The following is a 20,243-nucleotide window of genomic DNA, read 5'->3' as shown; positions in this document are numbered from 1 at the left end:
ATGTGTGCCCACCACTGTGCACACATACACAGTGCACACATAAGTCCTCACGTGTGCCCACACCATGCATACATACACAGTGCACACATAAGTCCTCACATGTGTGCCCACCACCGTGCACACATACAAAGTGCACACATAAGTCCTCACGTGTGCCCACACCATGCATACATACACAGTGCACACATAAATCCTCACACGTGTGCCCACACCATGCATACATACACAGTGCACACATAAATCCTCACACGTGTGCCCACTACCGTGCATACATACACAGTGCACACATAAATCCTCACACGTGTGCCCACCACTGTGCATACATACACAGTGCACACATAAGTCCTCACACGTGTGCCCACTACCATGCACACATACACAGTGCACACATAAGTCCTCACACATGTGCCCACACCATGCATACATACACAGTGCACACATAAATCCTCACACGTGTGCCCACACCATGCACACATACACAGTGCACACATAAATCCTCACACGTGTGCCCACACCATGCATACATACACAGTGCACACATAAATCCTCACACGTGTGCCCACACCATGCATACATACACAGTGCACACATAAATCCTCACACGTGTGCCCACACCATGCATACATACACAGTGCACACATAAATCCTCACACGTGTGCCCACACCATGCACACATACACAGTGCACACATAAGTCCTCACACATGTGCCCACACCATGCATACATACACAGTGCACACATAAATCCTCACACGTGTGCCCACACCATGCACACATACACAGTGCACACATAAATCCTCACACGTGTGCCCACACCATGCATACATACACAGTGCACACATAAATCCTCACACGTGTGCCCACACCATGCATACATACACAGTGCACACATAAATCCTCACACGTGTGCCCACACCATGCATACATACACAGTGCACACATAAGTCCTCACACGTGTGCCCACACCATGCATACATACACAGTGCACACATAAATCCTCACACGTGTGCCCACCACCGTGCATACATACACAGTGCACACATAAATCCTCACACGTGTGCCCACCACTGTGCACACATACACAGTGCACCATAAGTCCTCACACGTGTGCCCAACCATGCAACACATACACAGTGCACACATAAGTCCTCTCCACACGTGTGCCCACCACGTGCTACATACACAGTGCACACATAAGTCCTCACACGTGTGCCCACACCATGCATACATACACAGTGCACACATAAGTCCCTCACACGTGTGCCCACACCATGCATACATACACAGTTGCACAACATAAATCCTCACACGTGTGCCCACACCATGCATACCATACACAGTGCACACATAAATCCTCACACGTGTGCCCACAACCATGCTACATACACAGTGCACATAATCCTCACACGTGTGCCCACACCATGCATACATACACAGTGCACACATAAATCCTCACACGTGTGCCACCACCATGCACACATACACAGTGCACACATAAGTCCTCACACGTGTGCCCACTACCGTGCATACATACACAGTGCACACATAAATCCTCACACGTGTGCCCACTACCGTGCATACATACACAGTGCACACATAAGTCCTCACACGTGTGCCCACACCATGCACACATACACAGTGCACACATAAGTCCTCACACGTGTGCCCACACCATGCATACATACACAGTGCACACATAAGTCCTCACATGTGTGCCCACACCATGCATACATACACAGTGCACACATAAATCCTCACACGTGTGCCCACACCATGCACACATACACAGTGCACACATAAATCCTCACACGTGTGCCCACACCATGCACACATACACAGTGCACACATAAGTCCTCACACGTGTGCCCACACCATGCATACATACACAGTGCACACATAAATCCTCACACGTGTGCCCACACCATGCATACATACACAGTGCACACATAAGTCCTCACATGTGTGCCCACACCATGCATACATACACAGTGCACACATAAATCCTCACACGTGTGCCCACACCATGCACACATACACAGTGCACACATAAATCCTCACACGTGTGCCCACACCATGCACACATACACAGTGCACACATAAATCCTCACACGTGTGCCCACCACCGTGCACACATACACAGTGCACACATAAGTCCTCACATGTGTGCCCACACCATGCATACATACACAGTGCACACATAAGTCCTCACATGTGTGCCCACACCATGCACACATACACAGTGCACACATAAGTCCTCACACGTGTGCCCACCACCGTGCACACATACACAGTGCACACATAAGTCCTCACATGTGTGCCCACACCATGCACACATACACAGTGCACACATAAGTCCTCACATGTGTGCCCACACCATGCATACATACACAGTGCACACATAAATCCTCACACGTGTGCCCACCACCGTGCATACATACACAGTGCACACATAAATCCTCACACGTGTGCCCACACCATGCACACATACACAGTGCACACATAAGTCCTCACACGTGTGCCCACACCATGCACACATACACAGTGCACACATAAGTCCTCACATGTGTGCCCACACCATGCATACATACACAGTGCACACATAAATTCTCACACGTGTGCCCACTACCGTGCACACATACACAGTGCACACATAAGTCCTCACACGTGTGCCCACTACCGTGCACACATACACAGTGCACACATAAATTCTCACATGTGTGCCCACTACCGTGCACACATACACAGTGCACACACCAATCAATAAATTTAAAATCAAACTATCCTTGTGATCTCCTGAGTGGACCCTTCTTGCTGTGATCTTGCAGTGGGCTTGGTTTTGCCCTGCGGTGGGCGTGAGAACTGAGAATCACAGGGCCTAGGACACATGTTTTAATAACAAAACCCCATGTATTTTTCTCCTCTTAGGTCCTTCATCCAGTGCAGACTGCTTCCTAAATGTTTGCACCAGGACCCGGAGGAGTCGGCCACAGACCCTCTCCCACAGAGGATGAAGGACTCAGTGGTAAGACCTCAGCATGTGTCATAGGCTGCTACCATGGCCTTGCTTGTCCCAGGGACGAAGCTGCCAGGATCCAGCTAGCTAGATGGGTCTGGAAAGGCAGGAGGAGGCACCCGGGTCCAGTCCAGACCTGGCCCCCAGCACAGCTGAGCTGCTCTCCCTGAACCAATCTCTGGATTGTGACCAGAGCCCACAGAGCAGGGTGCCCAGTGGACCTCAGCTGGTCAGCCCTGGAAGTTTGCCTGGGTTGTTATAAGTCACATTCGTCAATTCTGTCCATCAGCAGATGAGATCTGGCCAAGGAAAAAGCTCTTCGCAGAAACCACAGTAGGCATGCATTCCAGGCATCCACTACATAGCTCCCCTCCACCTCAGTCGCTCTGAGCTCAGAGCCACTTTCCTGGGGCCTTGGAGTCAAGCTTGGTCTCAGCACAGCCATTGCTAAAGGTCCCTGGGCTTTGCATCTGTAGTTGCTGAGAGGAACGACTATCCTGGTTGTAACACATACTGCTGGAAATGGCCGGGGGCGGGGGCTAGAAAGTAAGGAGAGGGCAGCAGTTCTGTGTACCTGTGCACCGGGAAAATGGCTCCAAGCGTCCTTTAAGCAGATGTGGCCACTTTGGTACTGATTACAGTTAACTTTATAAAATGGCACCCATTGGCTATGTTAGCCTGTTGGCGTGTGGCCCTGAGAGTAGCGCTGGCCCGTGCCACAGTTATGAAAGACAGACAAAAGCAAAAAGCAGCGATGGTCTCCTGTTGCTGATTACCTGTCGCGAGGGCCGTGTCTTATGTACCTTGTGTCCGCAGAGACCAGGCAGGGGACACCCAGTGAGTGTTCCGTATACCCTGTTGACTCTAGGTGGTGTGACTGTGTGGAGTTACAGCCCGCAGGGTCGCAGGCTCAGGCCTGTGTGCTAAGGCTGTAACAGCTAGGCTTTTAGGCTTTTGAGTGTTTTGTCTCTGGATTGTGTCTGTCTTAGCACAGACTGTCAACTCGCCATAACCTACAGTTACCCGAAAGGGAAGTTTTGGTCAACTGCTTGTTTTCATCAGCCCTTTGGCATGTCTGTAAAGGCTGGTCTTGTTTACTAACTGAAGTGCCCGCCCTACTGTGGGCAGCGCTCTTTACCTGGCAGATGGGCCTGTCTGTAAAAACTAAATAAGCAGGAGACTTTCAAGACCTGGCCAGCTTAGGTCCTGTAGGTGGACACAGTAGGACACACAGACACACGTGCAAGGAAACCAGAGTCAGGACGCCACCGCTGCAGCCTGGAACCTCAGTGTGTTCATTAGCTACGGTATGGGGCACGCAGGGGGTGGGGGTGGGGGGCTAGCCTCAGCGGGAGGTCTGTGGAGGGAAAGTGTCAGCCTGTGTCCTTCAGGACGGAGGGAGCTGCTAGGACACACTGAGCAATCATTCATAAACACTGATACTCAAGACTCCCGAGGAAAGCGTTGCCTTTTCCCTTGAGCCTCTTCAGGCAGCGTGCATAGTGAACCTGCCAGAGGTCGTGGGCCAGGACTGACCCCCAAACCCCCATAGCTCTCTGAGGGAATCTATGGCCCCTAAGTCCCTCCTTGGTGTCATGACTAATGGAGCTGCATCTCTGCTCTCTTGTTTATTCCAGTAAAAACAACCTAGGAATCACAGCGTCCTATGATGATAAAATTGCCCAAGGCCTCTGATAGCGTTTCTCCAGGTCTCTCTGCTCCTTTTTCCTCTATCTGTCTGTCTGTCTGTCTGTCTACCTGCCTCTCTTCTAACTTGGGTTTGTATGAGAAACTTCGATGACCTTCATTAGATCATGGGGGTTTTTATGGGCAGCGCCCCCCTCGAGTCTTGATTCACTTGGGCAGCACTGGTCTTGGGCAGCACACTGTCAGGAGAACACCTGCCTTTTCAAAGGCTGTCCATTGAGACCCTACTGGGAAAGGAGAAGTGCCAGCCAGGGGGCTTGTGGGCTTCTGCAGGAGCAAGACAGATGCAGCCAGACCTCGGCCTCAAAGTGCTGAAGGCTGGTGTTTTCTTCTCGGGCTTTGCAACATTGCTTCCCCTGTGCCTTGGCCACATAGCTTTCCATTTCTGCTACACTCTCCTCCAGCGCCCATCGATCCCAGTGCCTGAGTTTAGAGTCGATACTTTCATTACATTCAGTTACTGTGGACCAATATGTTACTCTTTAAAACCCTCTTGAGCATAAATTTCAGAGAACTTCTAAACCATTCATTATGGCATCTAGATTTCTCTGACCCCCTCTCTGTCTAAGTCTCCAGGTTGTATAGAGTTGGAATGGCGTCTTTACACCTCTTTCAGAGAGGAGGCATTGAGTCCTGCCAAAAATGTCCCAGGAGGGCCGGGGAGGTGGCTCAGTTGATGAGGTGCGTGCGTGTGCACTGTGCACTTGTGCCCCGGCCCATGCACACTCTGGGGAGACGGAGGCAGGCTGATGCCTGGGGCTTGCTAGACAGCCAAGGTAACAATGTAGCGTACTTGGCAAGCTCCAGACCAGCGAGTGACTCTGTGTCAGAAACCAGGATGGGCAGCTGATGAGGAATGACATCTGAGGTTGACATGTAGCTTCTAGAGAGAGAGAGAGAGAGAGAGAGAGAGAGAGAGAGAGAGAGAGGGAGGGAGGAGAGGGAAGGAGAGACACCTCCTCCCACACGTCACAAAAACTTTTAAATGCTTAATATACTGAGAACAAATGTGTTTTTGGTTACACATGAGTGAATCTACCATTAAAATGAGGAAAAGTTATCACCACTGGATATCATGACATAAAACTAGAGAGAAGGTAAAATGTCGTTAAGATGCCCGTATAAGGAGAATGCACAGGAAATCTTATTAGAGTCCGCTGTGGTTGCTAGAGGGGTCCACAAATGCTAGCAGAGAGGAGAAAACACAGGAGGCAAAAGAACATTAACAAACCAAAAACAACCTTCAACAGGGAAGCCAGAGCCCAGCCGCTCAACAGCGGGAACCACAGCGCCTGAGAGTGGAGATGAAGGTGCCAAGACAGTGACACAGAAGTAAAAGGAGGCAGCCTATTAAAATGTAAATGAAGCTCCATTTCCAGTGATGGATAGGCCTCCCTGGCTTCCGGTGGGAAGACTGGGGTTTATAAACCGTCAAGCCTTTTAAAATAGTTTTTTTAATGCTTAATGCAGTTCAAAAACATTCCTGGTGGAATCAAATTCACAGCTTTGGCAAATGATTAAGGTTTATTTAGAAAAACAGCAGCTCGTACTTTAAGATAGACTTGAAAGAGAGGGATGAGGAAGGCGAATCTAGGGCTTTGGGATTTAAGGGTCTATAAAAAGCTGAATCATGAGAAAAGAGAAGAGAGAAGACCCTGCCAAGATCAGAGCGAGATTATGAGATCTGAGGAAGGCAGGAAGGGGCCATCAGTCCTGCGAATACATTGTGTGAAAATTAAATGTCACAATCGAGAATCGATTAATCCAACGTGTGGCATTCAGCAGCAGGAGGAAGATTTTGACACGCTAATCCTTCACTAGACACCGAGATGTGTCACAAAGGGATTAGAGAGTTTGAGGAAGACAGGAGAGTGAGCGGGCAGAGAGAGCTGTCAGACACCAGACACTGGAGCAGATAAACTAACCAAGCAAACTTGCCAACTAAAAGCAAAACAATCTGAATCAAATGTGCCCCCATTCTTATTAGAAATAATAAAAAGCCTGAGAGAAGAATACAGATGAATTTGGGCAGCTAAAGGGTCACAGTAAAGTGGGCAGGAAGCCTTTGTTCAGGGGCTCCTGAGGGAATTTGCACTTGGTCTTCAGCTCCCATGCAGTAGAAAGAAGTCAGTTCTGGGGCTGCGGGGCGAGGTCCTGTGAAAGGCCGCCCGGGAGAGGATGCCGAGATCCACGCGCCCAGCCTGAGAGTGAAGCATAAGGGATCAGTTTACTCATCCTGGCTGCCCAGAAAAGGCAGGGACACCCACCTTGTTGATCCTAGCTGCAGCAGAGAGCACAGATCTGCACAAGAATTGCAAATAAGTGTATAAAAGCCACAGTTCGTGAGCTGAGTTAGAGGTGACCCTGGGCAGAGGTGCCACAGCCAGCCGTACAGAGCATTTGGATCCTAGAGGGGCCAAGGTCAGTTCCCTGTACTGATATCTCACACCTGCTTGTAACTTCTGCTCCAGAGGACCCAGCACCCTCTTCAGGTCCCTGAGGGGACCTGCACATAGGTGCCACATTCGCAGAGAAACACGTACATGAACATTTTAAAAATAGAATTTAAATCTTGAGCATTTACAATGAATGACAAAATAAAATTGGACTGCTGTGCTACACTCTCCTTAAAAGTCAACTCCAGTGATTTGTAAACCCAGAGGCGGGAGAGATCTGAGGGCCTGTAGACCCCTCGCTCCAGCCTTCTTACCTACCAGCCTTTATGATGTCAGCAGCTTATGACAGGATAGTTTCAAACAACATACACACACATACACACACACATATACACAAATATACACACATACACACACATATATACACATACACACACACCATTGAGTACATTTCTGCCTCATAAATTAGCAAATTATGCCTTTTATTTATTGTTTTAAATTATAAAGTGGGGGCATAAAGAAAACAAGCCACAGATTAGGGGGCAATTATTTGCAATGAAGACCCCTTTGACACAGCCAATCCTGTAGATAGAACTGAAAAGTCCTTGAGAAAATGTAGAACCTCCAGGACACAGGCCCAGCATGCAGTGGGGGCTACAATTCCTTTAGAAAACCGTTCAGTTTTTTTCTTTGAAAGCTAAGCCTCGATGTTCCGTATACCCCAACCTTTTATCCCCAGATATTTACACAAGAAAAAACAGGAAACGTGTGTCTAGAGATACATCCTGAATATTCAGAGCGGTTTTATTTAGGGCACTCGAAACTGGGCGCACATTCAAATGTGTGTTCACATGTGCATAAACCCACTGTAGCACACCTTGCGAAAGAACAGCACTCCCCAGTGAGGAGAAATAAGCCCAGCAGATAATAACCTGGGGCAAACCCTGGAATAGTCATCCTGTGTGTGGGGTGGTTTAATAAAAACGGCCCCCACAGCCTTATATGTTTGCATGTTCAGTCCCTGGTTGAGCTGTTTGGAAAGGCTTAGGTGTGGCCTTGCTGAAGGATGTGTCAAAGGTCAGGCCTCTCGCTGCTTGCTGCCTGTGGCTGAGGATGTAAGTCCCTCGGCTACCCCTCCAGCGCCGTGCCCGGCGGCTTCCCCACTTGATGGTCATGGACTAACTCTCTAAACTGTAAGCCAGCCCAGTTAATGCTTTCTTCCTAAGAGTCACCTCAGTCATGGTGTCTCTCATACCTCAAATATGTAAGTGCTCTGTAAAACCTAGACTGCAGAAAGGAGGTGGGTGAGAGAGCAGCTTGCAGGAGACAAAGGCCATGTCATGGTATGTGTTTCACAGAAGGGACACTCCTATCTGACAAGATCCACAGTGCCAGGCTGGGCCGAGTTCTTGCACAGCACACACGAAGCCCTGAGTTCATGCCCTGGCACTGGGTGTAAGGCAGGCATGGTGGGTCACATGCCTATAATCCCAGAATGCAAGAGGCAGAGACCAGCTCAAGATCAGCCTCAGCTATAGAGCAAGTTCAGATCCAGCCGGGAATGAGAGCCTGCCTCTAAGTTATTAATTAATTAATTATTTAATTAATAATTACAGTGTTGGTCTAACTTGGGAAAAGAATTAAAACAATTTGCTCTTTTGTTTTCTCTTCCTCTGAGGGAAGGAGAAGGCCAGCCCTCCAGACCTGCCTGCCCCACGGCTGCGCTGATGGCTCACTGTTTGCCCTTCAAACAGGAAAACTGGTCAATTAACTATGACACAATTTTAAATCATGTTACTTGGTAAAACATTAGTCTTCCCTATAGACAAGTATTAGGTAATTTTGAATGACATAAACTCATGCCAGAGAAAAACAGAAAAAAGCTAAACAGCCTGAAAGTGCTGTCTGGCACGCAGACCAGGCCTCTGCGGTGGCTGTGTCCTGGAAGTGTGAGAGGCCTAGGCAGATTCTCCTGGGCTTCCAAACCAGGTCCCCTTCGCGGGAGACAAAGCCGAAACAAGTCAAACCTCAGATCGTTGTTTGTCCCCGTTCGCTCTAATGGTCAACTTGACACAGTGAGTCCTCTGAGAAGGGAGCAGAGACGAGCGATTGCCCAGATCACATTGGCCTGTGACCCTGTCTCAGGGGAGTGTCGTGTTAATTGGCACGGGAGGGCATAGCCCACTGTGGGCAGCAACATTTCCTGGGCAGCTGGGCTGTACACGAAAGCTTGTAAGTGAGCCAGCAAGTGCCGTTCCCCTGCGGGGTTTGCTTTGCACTATTGCTTCAGGTCCTCCTTAACTCCCCTCAGCGGGGGCTGTGTACAGGCCAGGCGCCAGGCCGCAGGCTGCTTTGCTCTTGGTCATAGCAGCACAGGGAGAGGAAGGCAGCGCCTCCCACACTCAGAATACTTGCTAGCTTACAGGAGGAAGTTCAGAACAGGGACACGGATACCCGACAAGCAATGGTGTGGGGTGGTGGGCTCCTAGGACCACCCCACCCCACCCCGACAGTCTCACCCAGCACACACAGTCGGTGTCAATATTCTCGTCCTTGTCCCCCTGTGCCTGTCCAGCTCTACACGTTAACACAGGCATCGAGCTAGTGGCATGATAGGGAAGAAACAACATGTTGTTCAAATCTAAAAATCAATGAAAGAGAACCAACCCGGTGGGAGTCGGGGGACGCTCGCCTGCAGTCCCGTACTGTGTGTGTGTGTGTGTGTGTGTGTGCACGCGCACGCATGTATTTAAGGAGCTAGAAAGTGATAGTTGTTTGTTAACTTGTTTGTTTATGGGTCTGATGGTTGGATGAAAACATAATCAGGGTGGCCCAGAGTATAAATATGTGCCACGCTTCTGTTTGGCATCTCCATGCTGTAGATGTGTTGATACCCAAAACCACCCAGGACCTCACAGGGACTGTTAGCATCAGCCCTGCTTTGTGAGATTCTGTGAGTTAGGGGGCTTTGGGAGGTCTGTGGAGACTCTGTCCCGTCTGAATCTGCAGTAAGGGATCTTATGTATGGACACCTGTGTTCTCTCCATGGTAGAACACGAGTGCCACTCCACTAGCTTTACACCTGCCCCCCCCCCCCCTGAGAAGCCCACAGTGGAAGCCAGTGGACAAGCTGGGACCGGTGTCTCTGGAGTGGCTCAGTGGGCAAGGGTCTGACGAGTGAAGAACAGCACGTGTCGCGCGTTAGTGTCCTCACTGATGCACCTGGTGAGGGGACAGGGCTGCTGAGCAAACGCAGATGTGACCCTCACATCTCTTCTCTTCTCTTTCCAGAAGGATGTCCTGAGATCAGATCTCGTCATCTGCTCAGCCGCTGCTGTCCTCTCCTTTGCAGTCAGCGCCAGCACCGTCTTCCTGTCCCTACGGGTAGGTGCCCCCAGGGATCTGGTGTCCTTTTCAGGTCCCTTTGTGGAGGTCACATATGGAAGGAGGGCACAGAAGGGTAGAGGAGCCAGGAAAGAGGGTGAAGGAACACACACTCTGAGAACTATGTCCAGGAGGAGACTTGTGCCACCTCCCCTTGTGTCACCTCCCTTGTGTCACCTCCCCTTGTGTCACCTCCCCTTGTGTCACCTCCCCTTGTGTCACCTCCCCTTGTGCCACCTCCCCTTGTGTCACCTCCCCTTGTGCCACCTCCCTTTGTGTCACCTCCCTTTGTGTCACCTCCCCTTGTGCCACCTCCCTTTGTGTTACCTCCCCTTGTGTCACCCTCCCCTTGTGCCATCTCCCCTTGTGTCACCTCCCCTTATGTCACCTCCCCTTGTGTCACCTCCCCTTGTGTCACCTCCCTTTGTGTCACCTCCCTTTGTGTCACCTCCCTTGTTTCACCTCCCCTTGTGCCACCTCCCCTTGTGTCACCTCCCCTTGTGCCACCTCCCCTTGTGTCACCTCCCTTTGTGTCACCTCCCCTTGTGTCACCTCCCCGTGTGCCACCTCCCTTTGTGTCACCTCCCCTTGTGTCACCTCCCTTGTTTCACCTCCCCTTGTGCCACTTCCCCTTGTGTCACCCTCCCCTTGTGCCACCTCCCCTTGTGTCACCTCCCCTTGTGCCACCTCCCCTTGTGCCACCTCCCCTTGTGCCACCTCCCCTTGTGTCACCTCCCCTTGTGCCACCTCCCCTTGTGTCACCTCCCCTTGTGCCACCCTCCCCTTGTGCCACCTCCCCTTGTGTCACCTCCCCTTGTGTCACCTCCCCGTGTGCCACCCTCCCCTTTGTGCCACCTCCCCTTGTGTCACCTCCCCTTGTGCCACTTCCCCTTGTGTCACCTCCCCTTGTGTCACCTCCCCTTGTGTCACCTCCCCTTGTGTCACCTCCCTTTGTGTCACCTCCCTTGTTTTCACCTCCCCTTGTTTCACCTCCCCTTGTGCCACCTCCCTGTCAACCCCCCTTGTTGTTCACTCCCCTTGCCACCTCCCTTGTGCCACCTCCCCTGGTGCCACCTCCCCTTGTGTCACCTCCCCTTGTGTCACCTCCCTTGTGTCACCTCCCCTTGTGCCACCTCCCCTTGTGCCACCTCCCCTTGTGTCACCTCCCCTTGTGTCACCTCCCCTTGTGTCACCTCCCCTTGTGTCACCTCCCCTTGTGTCCACCTCCCCTTGTGTCACCTCCCCTTGTGTCACCTCCCCTTGTGCCCACCTCCCCTTGTGCCACCTCCCCTTGTGTCACCTCCCCTTGTGTCACCTCCCCTTTGTGTCACCTCCCCTTGTGTCACCTCCCCTTGTGTCACCTCCCCTTGTGCCACCTCCCCTTGTGTCACCTCCCCTTGTGCCACCTCCCCTTGTGTCACCTCCCCGTGTGCCATCTCCCCTTGTGCCACCTGCTCTCCCTGGGGGAGTTGTTCTGTCTCTAAGGGTGATGGAACAACCTGTAGCCGTGGGCAGTTGTTAGTGTGGTATGCTGGGAGCAGACACCAGACCTCCATCACTGGAGAGAGAAGTCCCTGCATCTGGGCTAACACAGAAGGGATGTGACAGAAAAACCATCTGGACACTTTCTACCGAGGACAAGCATGGGCAAAGGCTGCTTTACAGTTCTCACAGAACACCGCTGCCTCTTCACAAATATGGGGCACTCACGGCCACTTCTTCTCTGGAATATTCTCTATCAGAAAGACATAGGGTGTGCTGCATGCCACAGAATCCCCTGCCATGTCCTCAGGACACAGATCTTCCCGTGAGAGGGGAAGAAGGGAAGGACGGGCTCCGTCAGTGCACTGCTTGCCCTGAAAGACTTGCTAGTCAGCCTAGACTACCCAGTGAGAGGCTGTCTCAAAACAAGATGACACCTGAGGAATGACTTCCAAGATTATCCTCTGACCTCCTCATGCACACATGTATATGTGTGTATATAACATGCACACATAGCCGGGCGTGGTGGCGCACACCTTTAATCCCAACACTCAGGAGGCAGAGGCAGGCAGATCACTGTGAGTTCGAGGCCAGCCTGGTCTACAAAGCAAGTCCAGGACAGCCAAGGCTACACAGAGAAAACCCTGTCTTGAAAAACAAAACAAAAAATCCCCTATATAACATGCACACATGCATACATGTATATATACATAACATACAGACACAGACACACAGACACACAATGTGGGAAAGAAGGAGTGACAGTGGGTATCCACATTACGGGCAAGTGTGTCTCCGTTGACCCTTGACCTCTCTCTCCTTCGCAGCCTTTTCTCAGCATCGTGCTCTTCACCCTGGCAGGCACCGTGGGGCTCATCACGCACCACCTGCTGCCTCAGCTACGAAAGCACCACCCGTGGACGTGGGTCTCACACCCTATGCTCAAGAGCAAGGAGTACCAGCAGCGGGAAGCAAGAGGTCAGTGTCCCAGTCTTATGAGGGACAACCATGCGGTGGACACCCTTCTCACGGCACATGTGCACAGCTCCATGGGCGTCATCAATGCCACAGTGCTACACACGTCTAAGGACATGGGGCTCACTGCATGTCTGCCCATAATAAGCAAGGATTATGTAAATTATAATATACGTCAACCAATGATCTCACTTAAATAACAATTCTAAAAATTGTGCTATTAACAAGTCAACAAGTCCTAGATTTACAGTTCTGCCACGAGAGGACTTGCCTTGTACTGTAGCGAAGCCGGGTCTCCATTTCAGACTGACCGGCTCCGGCTTGTGACAGACGCGGCCGGAGGGACGCTGCCTTCTCTTGTGTACCTTTCGCTTGTGTCAAAGTGACTGGGAGTGTCAGGAACCAAACAGAACAAGCTGTAATGAGAAGTGGCAGCCGCCTGACAGCCCGGCCCCTCCCTCTGTGATTCCTCCTTTCCAAAAAAAATCACTTCCTTTTGGCTAGCCTGTTGATTTACCATAATTTCTCTAAATAATGCTACTGCATGCGCTCTGTGCCTCCGGTGCATCTGATTTGCTTATCTCTCAGCTTATGAAGAATGTGCCATGTGCCACAGAGCTGAGTGGCAGATGTGCAGAGGTGACAGCGGTAAGCTGTCACGGTGGCAGGAGCATGCGGCGGAGGGTGTTCACGTCATGAAGAACGGGGACAAAGACAGCAGAGCTGGAGCCAGGGGTCTGGCAGCGCCCTCAAAGGCTCATTCCTAAGCTCCAGGTGCAAGCCCCACCTCCCAGAGGCTCCACACTTTCCCCAAACAGGGCCACTCACCATGGTGTCCAAGCATCCAAACAGGAACCTGTGAGGGACACTGTAGATGCAAATAATAAAGGCATCGTCCTGTTAGCACTAGGGTGTGGACAACTTCGTATCAAGTGCATTCTAGATACAATAGAGATTTAAAGTGCTATCAAAGTGGAGGAAGGGAGGGAGGGACAGAGGAAGAAAGGAAAAAGAAAAAGGTGGATGCTGTCTTAGGGCGTCTATGCTGTAATGAGATACCATAATCAAAAGCAGTTTCGGGAGGAGAGGATTGTACTTTGCATATATTTCCATATCACAGTTCATTATCAAAGGCAGTCAGGCAGGAACCCAGGCAGGGCAGGAGCCTGGAGGCAGGAGCTGATGCAGGGGCCACGGCGGGTGCTGCTTGCTTGTTTCCCATGGCTTGCTGGACCTGCTTGTTTAAAGCACCCAGGAACACCGGCACAGGAGTGGCACCACTCACAGTGGGCTGGGCCCTCCCTACACCAATCGCTAATTGGGAAGATGCCTCACAGCTGAATCTTATGGAGGTATTTCCTCAGTTGAGGTTCTCTAGCTTGTTTCAAGTTGACATAAAGTGCAGCCACCACAGTGCCCCACAAAACAGTGCTGGATGAGTTCAATTTCACTGGTTGAAGGAGAAAAAAAAAGGAGGAAGAAGAAGAATTAGAATTTTCTAAGCATGACCCTAAGATAAAGAGCCACCAAGAAACAAAGGCTATTTTTCATTCCTCAAAAACTGGGCCCCTAGGGCTGGAGAGACGGCTCAGCAGTTAAGAGTGCACACTGCTCTTGTAGAGGATCTGAGCTTGGTTCCTGCCACCACGTCAAGTGGCTCACTGCTGTCTGTAATTCCAGCTTCAGGGCATCTGATTTCTTTCTGTCCTGTACACACATGCATGCACACATGCGTGTGCAAACACACACACACGCTCACACACACACGCGCGCACGCTCACACACACGCAGGTACAGGCACACACACACTTAAAAATATTATATCGTTTTTGAAAACCATGTACTTGAACTTGTCATCCTGGCTTCCCTACTGCCCTCACTCCCTTTTGCATATTTGAAAGTTTGCTGTGGTGTCAAACCTGACCATATCTATTAGCTCAATCAAAAACATGAAGTACCCAGCATGTGCCAAAACCAGCACAGAGTCCAGGGCCTGAGGGATCAGGGTGCTTTGACCATGATTCCATCCTGACCCACAGCCAGGCATGTGGTCCCACTGAAGGACATCTCTGTCCCCTGCCCCCATCATCCCTCCCTCTCTGTCATTGGGTGGCTGTCACAGAGGAAGGAAAAAGTGCCATGTGGTATAGCAGTCCTCGTCAGGAAAGGAACAGAGTCCTGATTCAGGTGTGAGGGGAAGGGAGGGAACCACTGAGGAGAAAGATAGTTAACAGGCCTGAAGAGAAGGCAGTCAACCTCAAAGGCAGGGGAAGAGGCCCCCAGGCATGGGAAGAGGCCCCCAGGTATGGGAAGAGGCCCCCAGGCATGGGAAGAGGCCCCCAGGCATGGGAAGAGGCCCCCAGGTATGAGAAGAGGCCCCCAGGTATAGGAAGAGGCCCCCAGGCAGGGGAAGAGGCCCCCAGGCATGGGAAGAGGCCCCCAGGCATGGGAAGAGGCCCCCAGGCATGGGAAGAGGCCCCCAGGTATGGGAAGAGGCCCCCAGGTATGGAAAGAGAGCTCCAGGCGTGGGAAGAGGCACAAGAAGTGCTGAACTAGAATGCAGTTAAAGGTCAGGAACTTTGAGATTATCCTAAGCAGGGTCCAAGGGTGGCACCCCCTCCCCTCCCACACACCCCCTCCCCGCCTGCCCTGCCTTGCCCCGCCCCAAGTCCTGTGGAGTGTTTGCCTCCATTTTGGAAGCACAGCCTATTTTATAGAGAAGTGACCATGGATGCCATGTGTGTGTCGCAGGGAAGGACTTTACAGCCTTAGTTCCAGCCCAGAAGGAAGAAGAGAGCGAGCGAAGCACACAGTAGGAAACAGAGTGTTCGTGCCAGGGGTGCTAACTCCCAGCGGTGTTCACGCCACTCTGTAGGGTTTCTCTGCAGTAGAGGCCTCAGGGGTCACCCCTTCAGGGCCCCAAGAAGACCACCTCCACCCTTCCAGTGTCTGCCCAATCCTGATCTGAACAGATTGGCTCCCAAAGCTTGACAGCATCCCAAGGACTCTTGATTAATCTTTAATTATTGAGAAGGCCATTGTAGTCCCACAAGCAGCTAAATGAAACAACCTGAAAACCCTTTAAGAAAATTTAAAGCCTTGAACTGCAGCGAGCATCTATAAACCTGTAAATGGCATCATTATTTAGTATTTTGTCGCTTGGGGGCCTCATAATCCAAGGGAAAGAGAAAGAACAATCCTCCGGTAATGTGGTTTTATGGTCTCTTTGCATATTGAGGATGTTCCAAAGAGGCAGTTATAAAATATGATCACACAGCTTTTATTTTTAACTGTCCTGTGTACGACTACAGAGACAATATGGGGACTGAGGGCACATGTTTATCAAGTTATTGCATTTGCAAACTTTGCTTTTTATTAGCTTTTCCTGGTTGCCTCACAAGAAGGGATTAAGTTAAAGTTTCAGAATTCTGGACTTGGTCTTTTTAAGCCCCCCTCTATACTATTGGTCATCTTTTGATGTGCCCCCTTTTGCCCCCAACTGTAAACATTCATTGTGCGATCTATGGGCCCAGATGGAGCTCAGGGCATCTCATTAGAATACATTATTGAGGGTGGTAGGATTCCCAGATAGGCAAGAATTAAAATGAAATTAATTTTCCATCAGTAGCTAAGTAAACAAACCCTGACCTTGCAGCTTGAGAGCTGGGAGATCTCAGACCCACTTTACTTCTACTCTGCTGTTCCATAATGTCTGTCTGTCTGTCTCTCCCCTTCTTTCCTTCCCCCCTCTCTCTCTCCCACCCGCCTCTCTGTGTGTTTGTGTGTATAGCTAGGGTTCTATAAAACAGCCAACATTTTGCATAAACACAGTTGTCAGTGAAACTTGGTGTCTCCTGCCTTTAACCCCGGCACTCAGGAGGCTCAGGCAGGCTTGTCTCTGTGAGCTCAAGGTCAGCCTGGTCTACATAGTGAGTTCTGGGCCAGCCAGGGCTACATAGTGAGACCCTGTCTCAAAAAATAAAACAACAACAAAGAGTAAACCCACCTGACTCTGACCTCAAACAAAAGAGATCGTACTTGAGAGTCAAGCATAAGTGACTGCGGCCCAGGGCCTCAGACCTGAGTTAACCCAGATTCCATGCTCGGATGTGGGAGATGTTCTTGAGGAGTTTACAATAAGAACAAAGAAAGTCATAAATCAAGGCACTTTAGAAATATGACACAAACATTAAGTGGCTCGCAAGTTGCGGCGAGGTGGACAACCTCAGCTATAGGTCTCAGATGTCATGTCCTGATGTTGAGCTTGCTCCTTCATGGTTACTTCCTGCAAAAATGGGGCTCCTTTACAGACGTCACCATGCAGCTTGTCAGAGTCACAGAGTCAGCACACTGAAGGGACCCAGGCACTGTCCTTGTCTGCGTGGCCTGGCCTTTTGGGGGACCACACTTCATAAAGCCCCGTCGAGCAGAGTCGGCCAGTAGGAAGCCCCCTGGTAGCTGCTGTGGTCCACTGCAGTGGGGACAGTGGGGAGGGTGGAGCAGCTCAGATGCTCTGTGGGTGTGGCAGCTGCCATCAGGGTCACCACATCCTTGCAACTCAAGAGGTAGAAATGAGCTCTGGCCAAACCCAGAAGTGGGTGTCTCCTTCCAGGCCCAACCCACAGTGACCGCTTGTGCTTAGCTGCCACACTCTGGAAGGTTCTCCAGCTTCCCAGGACGGCACCACCTGCTGGGGAGCAAGTGTGTACATGTGTGAGACGGAGGGGACTTATCACATCCAAACCATAATAAGCATTAACCCCATCACAAACACATGGCTCAGCATGGCCATGGGGACTGTGATTTCACACCTACACACAGGTACATGCATAGACACATAAGTAGACACGTGGGCAACACAGAAACAGCCATACATGCAGGCACAGAGATACATAGACACCAACACACAGAGGCACAGGCACAAACACAAACATAAACACACAGACAAGTACATACAGTCAGGCCGACTGAGCCACACAGCCACAGACAGACACACAGACAGACACACAGGCACCTCTGATGGTTGGGCTCATTGAACAGGTCATACCGCTCTCACGTGTTTGGCAAGTCACCGCAGTGAGTTTAGAGCTGACTCTGGTTATGTTTTTATTGAAATTTATTGCTTTCTGTTTCTTGGGTGGATAACTGAAGCCTATGAACACCCAGCTTTTCTTACCACGGTCTGCAGTCAGGCCCCACGTTCCCCATCCCAATTCACTCTTGTCAAATCACTCTTGTTGCCACACACTGGAAAATACCCTTTTCCAAAAGCAAACATGACAAGCTTTTGAAAAGCTGCCACACACCCCTTCCCTGGCCAGATGGTTCCCGACTTTCCCCAGCCTTGGCACCCATCGCTTCCCTCTGACGTACTACAGTGACATGGCTTGGATGGCCCTCCCTTTACTTTTGAGGTTGTCATGTTTCTCCAAACTGGTGACAAATGTTGGTAGAATTCTGTAACATATTTTCTGAAGCTGAATGAATTTCTTTTGATATGACGGCCTCAATCTGACACTGTGGATTTCTTATAAATGGGGACAAGACAGAAAGAAACTGAAACAACTGATCTTTCAAGAGATTAAACCAGGAAAGGAAATGGAAGGGGAAAAAGACAGGGGGAGGGGAGAGGAGCTAGGGGGAGGAAGGAGAGGGGGAGGGGGAGAAGGAAGAGTGTTAACTCTGTGTCCACCATCCTTTAAGGGTTCTCTCTGACTTTCCCTGTTTTAGTGGAGACTGACATATCTTTTGCTTTTCTTTACCACCCCCAGATAAATGTTGTTGTCTTTATCTGATAATATATATATGGGGGGAGGGGCTTGGCATTACACGTCTCTTACCTGAAGAGGGTTTACCATAGAGAAAGGATTTAGTGACAGAGGAAGTAAAATACTGTGAGAGCAAACAGAGGGGACAGAGGGTGACCTGATGCCCTGTGACTGTTTCATAGCTCATGAATCATATCCAGGAAGTCAACTGTCTTGGAAACATGGGTGCTGACCCGTGTGGCATCCTCTGTGGACTGGCAGAGTCCGAGCTGGGAACAGCAGCTCAGCAGGAGACCTGACACTACAGCCCGGCAGGAAGGGAGGGCCTCTAGCTATTTGCCTGTAAGAAGAGTCTCTCCTCAGAGTGGCTTTTGTGTTTCTTTCAGATGTTGCTCACTTAATGTGGTTTGAGAGACTGTACGTGTGGCTTCAGTGCTTTGAAAAGTATCTTTTGTACCCGGCCATCATCCTGAATGCCCTCACTATTGATGCCTTCTCCATAAGTAACTACAGGAGACTTGGGAGCCAGTAAGTGGATGACATTTTACTCTCATACTGATCTGGGTCACAGTGTTTTCGGAGGCTGCAGAAGCCGTGTGACGCCTCTTCCGTGTACACTGGCAGAGTGAAAGGAACTGGGGCGCTGCTGCCCTCAAATCCACCTAGAGCAGACAGTTCCTGTTCAGTGACAGGGATGCAAAGGAAGTTGGATCTGCCCACAGCGGTGCCTCGGATGGACGTGGGGGGTCTGGATGTCTCCTCGCAGAAGAGCAGCTAATGACGCCCCTCAGGTGGCAGGAGCCCAGCATGAATCAGGAATCCCGGAGCCTTCACCACTGCGCTTCAAGCGTCACAAATTGCTTCATATCAGTTTTTGGGTTTTTTTGTTTTTGGTTTTTTTTTTCTGTTCAGCAAATATCATGCTTTAGGGAGGGGAAGGGGGAGGGGACCCTGCCGTCGCTTCCGGCATTTTTGAGAGGCGCCTGATCAGGTAAAAAGTGAGTTACCAGAGACATCCCACTGTCAGGGCACCCATGTTCTTGCAGAGCACGGGCCATGCAACGCTGAATTATTAGTTCCATACAGGAAAATTAATTCTGAATTTACAGATGAAAATCCACTTGGTAGTCTGCAGATCTGTCATTCCAACAGAAAATGAGAGTCACTGGCCTGATACACTGTTAGGGTCGGAAAAGGTGCAGAAAAATGATGCCCCAGAGGGAAGGCTTCTCGTGGGTCTGCCATGCTCAGCTGTTCAGCTGATACCGTGAGAGAGAGGTCAGGGGCCAATAGACCTGTGCTCACAAGAGTGACAGACATATGAGAAACACTGGAGGTAAGATGGAGAAGTGAAAAAGGATCATTAAAACCCTGCATTTCTCTCCATGTTTGGAGCATAACGCAGGGTCTTGCCATGCCCTTGTTTCTGTCTTGCACACGGAGCAGACCCTCGCTGGAACAGCACACTGTCTGTTTTGCAACTGTTTACACATTTTCTGTGGAATGCTCTCACGTGGCA

The 20,243-nt window shown here is 50.5% G+C and overlaps 1 protein-coding gene across 1 annotated transcript in view; it reads left to right on the top strand.

Annotated features, from left to right (window-relative positions):
- Nucleotides 1–20,243, top strand: part of Pcnx2 (pecanex 2) — a 145,218-nt gene that overhangs the window by 67,595 nt on the left and 57,380 nt on the right. The window contains exons 17-20 of the mRNA XM_051169258.1: nt 2,925–3,021; nt 10,407–10,499; nt 12,809–12,959; nt 19,111–19,252. Of these exons, the coding sequence (XP_051025215.1) occupies nt 2,925–3,021; nt 10,407–10,499; nt 12,809–12,959; nt 19,111–19,252 (483 nt within the window). The remainder of the gene's footprint in view (nt 1–2,924; nt 3,022–10,406; nt 10,500–12,808; nt 12,960–19,110; nt 19,253–20,243) is intronic.

The sequence above is a fragment of the Acomys russatus genome, chromosome 26 (genome assembly GCF_903995435.1).
Source record: "Acomys russatus chromosome 26, mAcoRus1.1, whole genome shotgun sequence".
NCBI classification, from domain to species: Eukaryota; Metazoa; Chordata; class Mammalia; order Rodentia; family Muridae; genus Acomys; species Acomys russatus.
Note: the sequence above shows the minus strand (reverse complement) of the source record. Positions and strands in the feature narration are given on the sequence as shown.